We start from the raw sequence: 12,738 nt of genomic DNA, 5'->3' as shown, positions 1-12,738 counted from the left end.
TTTCATATTGATTTCTCTTGATAATTTATCAGTTTATTCAAATGATTTAGGATCAATCTAAATGGTCAACAACAATTTATTGAGAAAACTATTCTCTAAAGGAAAAAGTAAATTTAAATCCTAGTAAATCATAAAAAATTGACGTGATTCAATTAAGTTGATCAATAAACAAAATCTTAACAATTCACATGGGGAATTGATTCAGTTAACCTGAGATATTTCATCATGATTCTGATGATTTTTAGGATTATCAAGTGTTTAAAGTTGATATTGAGTCTTGAAAGTTTTCACCTTCATCATGGTTATCATGATGATTGTCATCATCTCCACCTAACAATTTACTAAATTGTTAATCATGAGACTTGTTTTATATATTTAGACGATGGTGAAAACAAAATAAACTGAACCAATTATCATTTTCAGGTAAAATCATATGAGAATTGATGAGTTACCTGGATAAAAGGTATTATCAGTAATCATTTATTAATATTAATATTTATCTTTTTATGTTGTTTCTTATAAATGTGATATTTTTTTATCAGAATGATGAAGATTCATCATGACGGTGAGCAAATTGATTAACTACTTGTAAAATCAATTCCAGTCGACCCAAATTAATTGATATCTAAGAGAGATATGTGAACAATTAAGGAGAATCTAATTGGGATTGAAGGTTCAATCTTTTTAATGCATTTGGAACTTTTTTTTTTCGACTCAGAATTGAATTTATTGAAATGTTGAGTTTAAATTAATGTTTAATAGTAACTTTGATTGATCTAAAGTTGAATTTCATGAGAATCGTGATGATGATACTTGAATGATTATTCATGAATGAATTTGGACCATATTATTCCCACCGGTGGATAAATCTGAAACCTTATTCAACCCTTGAAAGATGATAAATATTCAAAGGTTTTTGAGATGAAATGTTTACAATGAATTCTCAAGAATTTGGAAATTCAGTTGGAACATGATGAAACTCTAGAACAAGAATTTTCTTTTCTCTGAATCTCTTCATACAGAAAATGAGAGAGAAAGAACAGAGAGAGAGAGAGAGAGAGAGATTTGTCTTAAAATTATTCTTTTCCTTTTTATTGATTATTCTTAGTTAGCTAAATTACCAGGGAGTAATATCTTCACTCCTCCCTGGACATCAACAATAAGACAATCGAGACATCGCTAAATTATCATAATTGTTATCAAGACAATTAACTTACTCTCACTTAGTGATTATCATGATGCAAATATGGAAACTCTGGTAATTAAAAATCTCGAAATTATTTTAAGTTTCATTTCTTATTTTCAGGGACTTAAAAAATCAGCTGATTCTCTTATTGATTTGATCATTTGTTTACATTTACTATTAAGCTAAGAATTGGTTTATTGTCCAATTCTTAGTTTAATCAGATAGTTTTTATAATCAATTGGATGAGAAAACAATATAATTTGTATTTTCATTGGAATCGTCATGTTAATATTATTTGTTTATATTGATTCTGTTTCTTATCTTAAGGTCCAATTGTCATTGATTAAAGACAGACTTTCGGTAATTAGTTTACTTTGATTATTTTGACAGGCAAAGGAATCAATTGTTGTAACAATGCTAATTGTTGGTAATCAAACATAATAATCAAAGGTATTACAATATAAATAAATTTTACTGTTTCGAGCTGTATGATTGGTAATGTTAATTGATTACTTAGCGAAATTTGATTCTCAAATGATTTGATTAAAAAGACTCAAATGATTGTATCTAACTCTTGATTAACAGTGAAGGTTGTAATTAGGTTGATTATTATAGCCAATTATCAGTAAAATTAACAGTTAGATTGTGATGATTAATGTCTAGGTTAATTACGATAGTCAAATTAATTGTAATCATCATTCATTGGGATTGTTATAAAAGGTTAAATAATGTTATTAGTAAAGTTAATTATGCTTTTCGCTTATCTAATATTACTTTAATTATCGAGTAACAATCAAGCTAATTGTTTATTTGATTTCACTTTCACAGATACTTTATACTATTGTGGTTATGATCAGTGCCTTACATTTTGAACTGGTTGTTCAAACTCCAGGTAATATTTAATTGTAACAATCAAGCTAATCATGGTTACTAAAATTGACTCCAATAATTTACTAATTGTTTCAGGTCTCCTTATAATCACAATACTTATGATTATTATGTCCGGATTTTGTGTTGTCTCATCAGTATTGTTAATCATAGGTTTATGTGTGGTAAGTATTGAACAATTTAACTATTAATTAATCAGTAATTAAGCTAATCAATTACACATTAACATCTAATATTAACAATAGATTATAGTTATAAGGAAATCTGATAAAGTGATTAGTGTGAAAATCATTAACAAATTAACTGAAACACTTTTAATTTAAATTTGATTGTCGTTAACTATTAAAAGTATTGATTTGATTAAATATAATAGCAATTAAATTTTCTTCCAACATTTAATGATAATCATTACAATAATATCAGAATTAAGGTATTAATTGTTAGATGTTGAGCTATTTAATTCAATAAGTAAACATTAATAGTTGATTTATATTACATTTGGCTTTCTAATTTGAATAAACAATAACAATTAACTTGACCATTAAAAAATTAATCATTAATCAATGGTCATCATAAAAGATTTATAGTTGATTTAGTTAATTGTTGTAAGGTGATTCGAAAGCAGTTAAATGTTGTATGTTTAATCAGTCAATTGGGTGTAAGGTGATTTGAATGGACATCAACTGTCATTAATTGTTGTTGACAATTAACGATCAATGTTGATCTAAATTAGAATTGAAATTGATGATTACTTTGATTAGAAATGAAGTGAAAAAAAAGTGATGCATGAAAACAAAATCAAATTAATAGACAAACAGTTAATTTGATTTAGTGTCAACAAAAGTTAATCAAATATCATAATCAACATCAACGATAATTATGTTAATCATAAAGTTAATATTAATTCAAGAAATAGCCTGAGGTTAAATGAGTGTTATTTAGTTTAATCATTAGCAGTTAATTTTTTTGTTTCTATTAACAATCATAATCAATGTTGCTACTGATTATTTTCAACTAATTAAGTAACTTTATTGTTACGAAAATTAATTGAATGATTAATTATTATTAAGGAAAATAAGCTTAAAGTGATATTGTTTCGTTGATTTCTTGTTAATTGTTGTTTGATTTAATCGACAGGAAAGTAAAACGTTGTTAACGCCTTGGTTAATTGCGATTACTTTTGTGACCTTATTGGATTTTATTTACACGATTTTATCATTATTTGATAAAGAAAATGTGAGTTAATTACTTTAATTAGAATCAAGAATGTTTATCTAATTGTGTTCGACAATTTGTTGATTGTTTTCAGGATTTTGATTCGTTATTTGTATTTTTCTTCATACTCTCAATTGCTACGTGCCTTCTTAATGTAAGTAATCATAAAACTAATTAAGTTGATTCGCTAATTAATCACCTTAATTGTTGTAGATTGGTAGTGTTATCCCAGGTCGAAGTTCAATCATCTTAATCTGTTGATTACGATTCTGTTTAGTCAACTTTTGGATTGTTGTTTAATTTAATTTCATTATGATCACTTGAATTCACATATTTTCACATAGACAATTAGTTGATTGTTTTCACTTTAATGTTCATTGTGATGATCATGTTTGTTGGGATTTTTGACCAGCAAAATTATTCATGATTTAAGTTTAAATTAAATTAACTCTCATGTTAAATTGTTACAATTTTTTGTCTCAACACTAAATTGTTCATATTAACCGTTTAATTCATTAATTTAACTTTAACTTGTGTTAATTGTGAACTAATTTGTTTGAAAATCAAGAGACAGTTTTAAAGCTGTCTTAACTACCGACAATCAGTTAATTGTTATCAAATTGTTTTGTTTGACAAACTTTTGTTTATTTTAATTGTTAATCTTCAGGAAATGATCATCAGTTTTTTATTGTTTACAATTTAAACCTTGACGATAAAATTTAAATGTTGATATCAAATAAATTGAGAAAATTATTTTTTAATTGTTATTGATTTAATTATCATTATCAGTAAAATAACTGATAAAATAATAAAACAGTTGATCTAATCTTCATCAATGATAATTTATCAACAATCAAATCACAATGAAAACAAATTCATTGATTAATTTAAATGATCAATTAAACGAAAAAAAGTTAATTGTAACTTAATTTTTGCAGCTCCTTCACATTTTTGAGATTAATTAATCGCGATGATTACAATTAATCTCGTATATCGTTTGAGTTTATCATTCAACTGATTAACTCCCTGATTTAGGTTGAAACAATTAGCAAAAGAATCAAAAACTTGTTTACCTGATCAGCTGATCTCTCATTTGTATTTCTTGTTGACAATCAAATTTAACTGTTTCCTTTGTTTTCTTACAGTTTACTAATAATTAATATCAATTTACTAATTGTTTTCATTGTAATCGGTTGATAAGATTTCTCTGCATTAATTGTTATCTCTCTAATTGTAAGATATAAGTTAATCAAGGTGTTTGATTACTTGTAGTATGAAGTTACATGTGTATCTTTTATTTTAATTGCTTCTCTAAATCAACTCAAATATACACTTAAATTGATTGATTTCTTATAGAAAATTAAATTGTTTCTTTAATTGTGATTATACACTTTTTGCAATTGTTCAATTCAGTTAATTGCTATCAAAACGGATACAAATTCATCATCCACATTGCAGTTAATCCAGTCGGAGATTGAAAATCTTGTGAATAAGTAAAATCAACCCAAATTACGAGTGATTGATTAACAAATTGTTACTTTAATCATCATGGGTAAAACTTTAATCATTGCTCAAGCAATTTCCGCTTCAATTACCTTTGCCTATGGTCTTTGTATATCATTTTGGTTCCTATCAAAACAGAATTACAATTCAGCCTTTTGGGCCTTGATGCTTGGTCAGTACTCCGATTACTTGATTACCTTGATCACCTCTAATCAGATGATTAATTGTTTACTTTTTGATTGTAGGCCTTTCATCAGGAGCTGTTCTCCACCTTGATATCCTTTTAATTAGGAAAACAATTGACAATTGGTACGGAAAGAAAGTTTTGAGCCATGATTACCTTGATCACCTCTAATCAGATGATTAATTGTTTACTTTTTGATTGTAGGCCTTTCATCAGGAGCTGTTCTCCACCTTGATATCCTTTTAATTAGGAAAACAATTGACAATTGGTACGGAAAGAAAGGATTTCGAGCCATGAGGTTGATCGGCTTGATACTCACCATAGTTGCTTTAATTGCTGGAGCAATTTATTTCTACTTAGCCATTAGTAGGAAACAAAGTGAGTGTTAACCTGAATAAAATTGTTTCTTAATTACGTTCAATGTCCTTTAATTGTGTAGTCTCAATGCTAATTCATTGACATTTATTTTTCTTCCTTAGAGTTCAACCTTTTAACCTACTACACTAGTGGCACTTTATCATTAATGACTCTCAAAGGATCATTAGGTTTGTTTTTTATTAGTCGAAAGCAAATTCGACTTATTGATCAAGATTCAACAATTAACGGTTTTGACAATGGCAATTAATAGAATGCTTAGTTGATTGATAATTACTTTGGTAACGAGAACCCGGTTAATTATCTTGAAAAGTCTTCTTACTGTGGAATCAATTGTTTATCATTATATTTGCTTTTCTGTGTAAATAACACCCTGTATCTCTAATTGTTGATCATTTGTACTTACATTTTAACAGAAAATTAAATTGTTTCATCGGAAAGATAATCTAATGGGTATTGATTATGTTCCAGTGCCAAGATTTAATTGTTGATACAATTTAGTGGCCATGGTTGAGAGAGAAAAGTTTGTATAATCTTTACGGTTTAGTTAAATTAACTTACAATGTTACAAACCTTAAAGAAGAGGTTTGATTTAATTTACATCAGTAATTATTCAATTGTTGCTGGAATTAAATTAAACAAAAGAAAATTCAACAATTAGTGAGATAAAAAAGAGAGAGAAATGATAAGTAAAATGGTTGCTCATGTTTTCCGTCTCTTTTCTGTTGTAATTCCACTACTGAACTCGGAAGTTCTCATTTCAACGGGTAGGCCACGTTTTTGGTCACGACATTCGCGATTATATGGATTGAATCGACGTTCGGTCTTGAATTGCATTTGTTTCATGGTGAAAGCGGCTGCACCGAGTTCCTTTGGTGTATCATGGAGTAGAAAACTCGTAGCAACATGTCCGATATGTAATTCTTTGAACGGAAGATTAGCTCTGGTCTCTCTTGGGTACGAAGCATAAGCTCTTAGATAGGCCAGAAACGCTTTTTTTGCTAAACTTAATAAACATTCATCTTCATAAACATTTTTCTCGAAATCTTGTTGTAATTTTGCTGCATATTCACGAGGATTTCCGGTTCCAAGAAATTTACCTTCAAGTTTAACGAGTAACAGGCTCTTGATTAATTCTTCAAGTGACAATTCGTCAAAATTAATTCGAAGAGCATCTTGAAGGAGATTTAGAAATCCCGTTTCAGAGGGAAGGAGAAGGAGCAATGCATCACCTTTAGCTCCTATTCTTGCTGTTCTTCCCACTCGGTGAACAAATTCAGAGATTTGAGAAGGGCAACCATATTGGACAATCCAATGTACTAAAGGAAGGTCAAGTCCACGAGCAGCAACATCGGTACAGAGTAAAATTCCCGCTGTAGCTGTTTGGAAAGAGTTAAAGACTGACATTCGATCATGTTGATCCATATTTCCATGAAGACGGAAAAATTTGACATCTCCTAAATAACTTTTTTCCAATAGTGGGGCAAATAGTTTGGTGAAAATTCCATGGTGAAAATCAACAGAATCCTGGGTCGACATAAAGATAAGAGCTTTCAATCGCTTCTTCGATATTTGATCAACAATAAAGGAACAAAGGGAAATCAATCGTAATTTAGCTGGAACAACCATGTAATGGAGATTCAATTGCGGTGGAAGTGCATACATCTCAGGTTCACTTTCACCGGTTTCACATAAATCAATCAACTTGGGGTCAGTTAGCGTCATACCAGCGAGATCTTGGACACTTGATGTTAAAGTGGCCGAAAGTAGAATACATTGTGGCCTCGATTCACAAGTATCCTTGAGATGATCGATAACTTTGCTAATCGATTCCTCGAACCCTTGTTCATGTAGACGATCAGCTTCATCGATGACAAAAAATTGTAATTTATTGAATTTTAAATTCTCAGTGTGTTCAATGTGATCTAATAAACGTCCAGGCGTCGATATTAATATTCAATCCCTTACGAATTCTGCTCTTTTCTGATTTCTTTTTCTCGCCACCCATTAAACAACCAGGTACCAACCAGGTGAAAGACTGAAATGAATAAATTAAAGGTAATTAGTAAATTAAACTTAATGAGATGCAGAAAGATGACTATTTACCTTACAAAGATCTGAAAGTGTATTAAAACACTGAGCAACCAATTCTCGTGTAGGTACAATGATTAAACAATGAATTCCGTCACTTCTTTGTATTTTAGGTTCTAGACCTTGAAGTTTTTGTACAATAGGGACCAGATAAGCAAGAGTTTTACCCGATCCTGTGACTGATTTAATTAGACAATCTTTTCCTTTGATTAATTCTGGAATTGCTGCTTGTTGAACTCGAGTCATTTCCTCCATTTTAAGACGATCTTTAAGGCAACCGATAAGATGTGGATGTAAATCTGTCAAGTCACAGAATTTTTTCTTTGAGAAAAGAGTTTCCTGTACAGGCTTTACTTTTTTTCTATAGAAAAAGAAAAGACAAAAATTAAAATATTGAATTGAATTAATCTAAACTCACTTACAATCTGACAATTGGAGTCTCTGGATTATGTGAAAACAATGAAGGCACAAATGATTTTCCATCTTTTACAATTTGATGAGGTTTCGATCTAAAATCATTTGATTGAAATCCACGATGATTATCAACAGTTCCATAACCAAAGGTATTAAAATCGGGCAGTTTAAAATTAGATTTAGATGATTTATCATTTGAAAATCTGAATTTAGGAAATTTCTTCTCAGCCAATTGATTAAACTCTTCATCAAGCGCAGCGAATTCATCAGCAGGTTTCTTAATTGTAACCGTGGATGATTTAGATTGTGATTGATCAGAATTCTTCTTGGCCTTCTTACTTTCACTATTTAAATCAATTCCACTGGCAAATTCATCAAGATAAGGTTGATTCCTTTTCTCAATCGCTTTGGCTTTCGCTCTCACAGCAGGCGAAGGGATATTCAAAGCTCGTTTACCTCTCACTTTCCTCCTGATTGTCGCCGGTTCATTTCGTTTCACTCCTTTCTTGACAATGTTCAATTCGATAGAAGTTGCCAAATCTTCGTCCATCATTTAAAATAAACAATTAACACAAAACAAATTAAATAGATTCGTAAACACGTGTAGACATAAACAGAAAATTCTGTTTCTATTCCAACTAACGCCCTCTAGGGTCCAATCTCTTGTTCTCTTCTCAGCTGATTAAACGTTTTCTCTGCTTCCGTTTCCAGCAAAATCTTTGAAATTTGGTATAAATTCAGTTGATTCCGATGGAGATTGTTATTCATTGTTAAATTGTTGTTTCCACTTGAAGTACTAATATTCTTTGTGATTAGTTGTTAATTAACTTGTGATCTAATCATCATGGTTGATGAAAATGGTAAGTGTTTTTTTGCTTTTTGATTTGGTTAATTTTTTTCTATTTACATGATGATTATCCGCTTAATGATTTAATGATTATTTCAAAGAGCTTTTTAACACTGACTATCATTTTGATCATTTATTTTAGTCTATTTGAAGCCCTTACCTAATCTATTCTTTTTGTTCACTTTTCTATTCTTTCTTAGATTGTTCAGTCTCTTTGGACGTCTCATGAGTTACCATGTGCTCGCCTATAAGGCCATGGGATTACTCGTTCTTTTAGAGAGAGTAGAGAGAAAGAGACTCAAACATTACAACTTTTTTGGAACTTTTTTCTTCTTCCTCTTGTGGTGAGATTATTTCGGTTATTATTGGTGGTAATTACGTCTAATAAAACTGAATTTATGGATATTCAACAACAATACAGTTTAATTCACCAGCATCAAAATGCTTCAGCATTTGTCCTAATACATGGGCTGGAACTCAATTGGCTCATATAGCTTTCTCCTAGGCTCAAGCATCTTCCATGTCAATGAGTGATTATCCCTTCTCATCAACTAGTAATTCATCTTTACATATTTTGTATTCTCATTATTCTGGACATGATTATATGAGCCCATATCCACTCAATATATCATGTCAACCCTATCCTGCTCCACCAAGAGACGGTGAGAATTCTTCATCTTCACCTTTATCCTCATCATCATCATCATGATTGGAAGAAAAGAAAAAGAAAATATTTTCTAAAATATTGATTTTCGCTTTTTTTCGTCTTCTTTCATCAAACAAAACTCATCAGTCCAAAGTCAAGGTCCATCTTCATATGTGTCTCACCTAAACGAAGGACTTGAATGCGTTAACTGTGGCGCTATTTCAACCCCCTTATGGCGTCGAGATGGTAAGAAAAGTGTTTTTTGCTTTTTGATTTGTTTCTAACATGATGATTATCCGCTGAATGATTTAATGATTATTTCAAAGAGCTTTTTAACACTGACTATCATTTTGATGATTTCTTTTAGTCTATTTGAAGCCCTTACTTAATCTATTCTTTTTGTTCACTTTTCTATTCTTTCTTAGATTGTTCAGTCTCTTTGGATGTCTCATGAGTTACGCTGTGATCATGGGATTACTCGTTCTTTTACCAGTGAATCTTTTTCGGCTCAATGGTAAGTTAATGATGAGTTTTCAGCGACTACTTAACTCTTATGATGATCATCCGCTAAATGATTTAATGATTATTTCAAAGAGCTTTTTAACACTGACTTTTGATTATTCTAAATGAATCTTGTAAACTTTTGAATTTTTTCTGATCACATTTTCTTTTATTTTTAACAGGTGGTTAGCATCTCATTTCCGATTTCCGGTCTTGAAATCATCATGTCTTCACATGATGAACTTAAATTCTAGTGTGAGTGAATACCTGATGTTTCCTGTTTCCTGTTTCCTGATTCCTGATAACATGAAATTGCAATGATGACTTGAATACCTGAAGATTCTGATTCACCATGACGCGAATATGCAATACATTTCTGAGCAATAGATCCTGATATAAAACCTTTTTGTCCTTCATTTTTCTTTAATTATTAATCAATAAAATTTCATTAAAATACATTTAGATCAAAGACCCAAAGAAAACGACCAACGAAACTACAATATCAACAATTAACAAGGACAAATGGATATCAAAGGAAATGCCCAGTCAACCGATCAAAATGTATAATATTCATTCAAATGTTGAAATTTAACAATCAAAATAATTAAATGGAAAATATTTTATTGAATAATTTAATCAAGTTAATCTCTCGGACTAAGAACAACCTCCAATGGGCATGTTGGCCTTGAAATTAATTCGATATAAAAACTAACCTCCTCAAGCGATTTCATTGACTTGACTCGATATCGACGCAGAAATTGAGTCAAGAATATTTTCATCTCAATATAAGCGTATCGATAACCGATGCACATTCTCGGCCCCAAACCGAAGGGCAGGAATGAGTATTTAGGAATAGAATCAACAACATGAGGTGCAAATCGTTCAGGATCATATTTGGTTGGCTGAGGGAAAACCGATGGATCATGATGAGCCGCCAAGATGAACATGACGACCACTGAATCTTTGAGTAAAGTTCTGGATCCAATTTGAATGTCATTCTCAAGGTATCTCAGAACAACAGGAAGTGGGGGGAACAATCTAAGCGACTCCTTGATACACTGTTCCATGTAAACGAGTTGACCGATTTTACCGAGATCGTCAATATCTTCAGGTGATTGAATCACTCGATCAATTTCCTCGACAATTCGATCCTGAATTTCAGGATGATTTCCTGGAGAGAAGAGATAAACACAATTAGGTTACAATTGATAATCAATTGTCACGAAAATGATTACCTAAAGTGAAGACCAGCCAACTAACTGCATTGGCGATTGTCTCATGCCCTGCGGCGATCATTGTAAGTATCTCCTCGACCATTCCCTCGCGATCAATTGAGTCTTTATTTTTGAGCATTAGGTCAATCATATCACGATATGGATGATCAATGAATATCTCGTCATTATCTTTTTCCAGATTATTGTTCATTTTAACTCTCGAATATTTTTTTGTCGTTTTGATGCCGAGTCGTTTGTCGAGGAAATAGTTGAAATAATCGTCACCTTGTTTACTCAATTCATCTAATTGTTTGCCCATTTGGAATTTGGAAAACATCCAATCACTCCAATAGAATGGATTAATTATCCTGACCATTAACGCGTCTTCGAAAAGTCCGATTGCATCGGCCATTATTTTTTTCTCCTCTTTAAAATCATCGGCAGATATTTTGAATCCAGTCTCAAAAATCGCATCCATAGTCAACGAATGAATGTAACTGGACAGTACAATCGGCTGACCAGTAACTGAACAAAGTGAATCGACTGTAGTATCAACAATTGACCTAATTACAGGTACGAATTGTGTCAATTGTTTAGTTGTTAACATCGGTTCGATTGCTTTCCGTCGACCTTTCCATTTAGCTCCATTCGAAGTGATCAAACCCTCTCGAAGACCTAAAAAGCGATATATATGATGTTTCCTTGTCTCTAACTGATAAATGGCCTCAAGGCTTCGATGTGACGATGCGACAATAATTGGAAACCAACTCATCCATATAACAGATAAATCGTGACGGTGATTTGTTTGTAAGTGATTACGATTAACGTATTTCCGAACAGCATCTGCACAGAGATTAAATCACAATTAAATCTTGTAATGACGCAGATAATTAAAAGAAAACTGATCACAATTTACTAACCAGCAATTACTTCACGATCGGTGAACGGGAAATTAGGAGCAACTTTGATTAAATCACCGAGAATCCAATGACTTGGTTCATATGGAAAGTTAATATAATGTCGAGCAAATTTAATCCTCTTGATCACAATGGAAATTAATTTATAAATGAAATAAATTGTGGCCACTTTTAATCCAGGATAAATCACATAATCAAATAGAAACATTTTAACGACAATTAGTTACAATTGGTACTAATTAAGTTCCAAACTAAATGTGTAAATCAAATGTGATCAATCCCATTAATGGATTTGGTTTGATGATGAGAAACTTGTTTTTCCCCAACAATTTAGTGAGTCCATCGGAAAGATCAAGTTTAATTAGAAACATAACAATTAACTATGTTTCTCATCTAAGGTAATCATTGAAAAAAACCACCATTGATTCACAAGGATGAACGGGTTTTCATATTCTTGGTTATGATTTACCCTCCGGCTATTTGAAAATTGAATGAAGTTTTGATTGTTAAGGTTGTTGATCGATTGATTTTCTAGATCAATATTTAAATTAGTCTAAATTGTAGTTTATCCATTGGTGGACAATTTAATTCTATGTGATAATTATTATGTTTGTCTAATTGTGTTAATCGAAATTCTCATTTTCACTAAATTAATTTAGTTGTGATTAAATTGTTTCTTTTGCTGATTTAGTTAATGATAACCTGAAGGTGTTTTAATATTTTCCTGTGAAATTTACCTTCAGAAAATCACCTTGGT

At 31.0% G+C, this 12,738-nt stretch overlaps 4 protein-coding genes and 1 long non-coding RNA gene across 6 annotated transcripts; 3 read left to right on the top strand and 2 right to left on the bottom strand.

Annotated features, from left to right (window-relative positions):
- Positions 1-1,935: 1,935 nt before the first annotated feature.
- On the top strand, positions 1,936-3,467 carry LOC128392454 (uncharacterized). The gene is made up of 4 exons (XM_053352482.1): positions 1,936-2,078; positions 2,153-2,238; positions 3,212-3,310; positions 3,384-3,467. The coding sequence occupies exons 1-4, from the start codon at positions 2,036-2,038 to the stop codon at positions 3,465-3,467; spliced, it is 312 nt and encodes a 103-aa protein (XP_053208457.1). The 5' UTR covers positions 1,936-2,035.
- A 933-nt stretch (positions 3,468-4,400) lies between these two features.
- On the top strand, positions 4,401-5,796 carry LOC128392364 (uncharacterized). The gene is made up of 3 exons (XM_053352381.1): positions 4,401-4,964; positions 5,181-5,354; positions 5,456-5,796. Exons 1-3 carry the CDS (start codon positions 4,838-4,840, stop codon positions 5,599-5,601), a joined length of 447 nt encoding a protein of 148 aa, XP_053208356.1. The 5' UTR covers positions 4,401-4,837; the 3' UTR covers positions 5,602-5,796.
- A 65-nt stretch (positions 5,797-5,861) lies between these two features.
- Positions 5,862-8,512, bottom strand: LOC128392330 (probable ATP-dependent RNA helicase DDX31). The gene is given in 4 exon segments (XM_053352340.1): positions 5,862-7,308; positions 7,310-7,389; positions 7,458-7,803; positions 7,865-8,512. Coding segments are annotated over 4 exon segments (2,226 nt in total). The 5' UTR covers positions 8,410-8,512; the 3' UTR covers positions 5,862-6,053.
- Positions 8,513-8,559: 47 nt separating this feature from the next.
- Positions 8,560-10,481, top strand: LOC128392371 (uncharacterized). 2 transcript variants are annotated; one of them, XR_008325987.1, is made up of 5 exons: positions 8,560-8,716; positions 8,904-9,365; positions 9,497-9,595; positions 9,775-9,863; positions 10,033-10,481. It is a non-coding gene; the product is annotated as an uncharacterized LOC128392371 (long non-coding RNA). The 2 variants fall into 2 exon arrangements; XR_008325986.1 differs by having other exon boundaries at positions 8,904-9,595; positions 10,033-10,319.
- LOC128392337 (cytochrome P450 4C1-like) lies at positions 10,473-12,714 on the bottom strand. Its single transcript, XM_053352351.1, has 3 exons — positions 11,985-12,714; positions 11,086-11,907; positions 10,473-11,021 (listed from the first exon to the last, which is right to left on the bottom strand). Exons 1-3 carry the CDS (start codon positions 12,187-12,189, stop codon positions 10,492-10,494), a joined length of 1,557 nt encoding a protein of 518 aa, XP_053208326.1. The 5' UTR covers positions 12,190-12,714; the 3' UTR covers positions 10,473-10,491.
- Between the last annotated feature and the right edge of the window lie 24 nt (positions 12,715-12,738).

The sequence above is a fragment of the Panonychus citri genome, unplaced genomic scaffold (assembly GCF_014898815.1).
Source record: "Panonychus citri isolate SS breed McGregor unplaced genomic scaffold, ASM1489881v1 Contig00136, whole genome shotgun sequence".
NCBI classification, from domain to species: Eukaryota; Metazoa; Arthropoda; class Arachnida; order Trombidiformes; family Tetranychidae; genus Panonychus; species Panonychus citri.
Note: the sequence above shows the minus strand (reverse complement) of the source record. Positions and strands in the feature narration are given on the sequence as shown.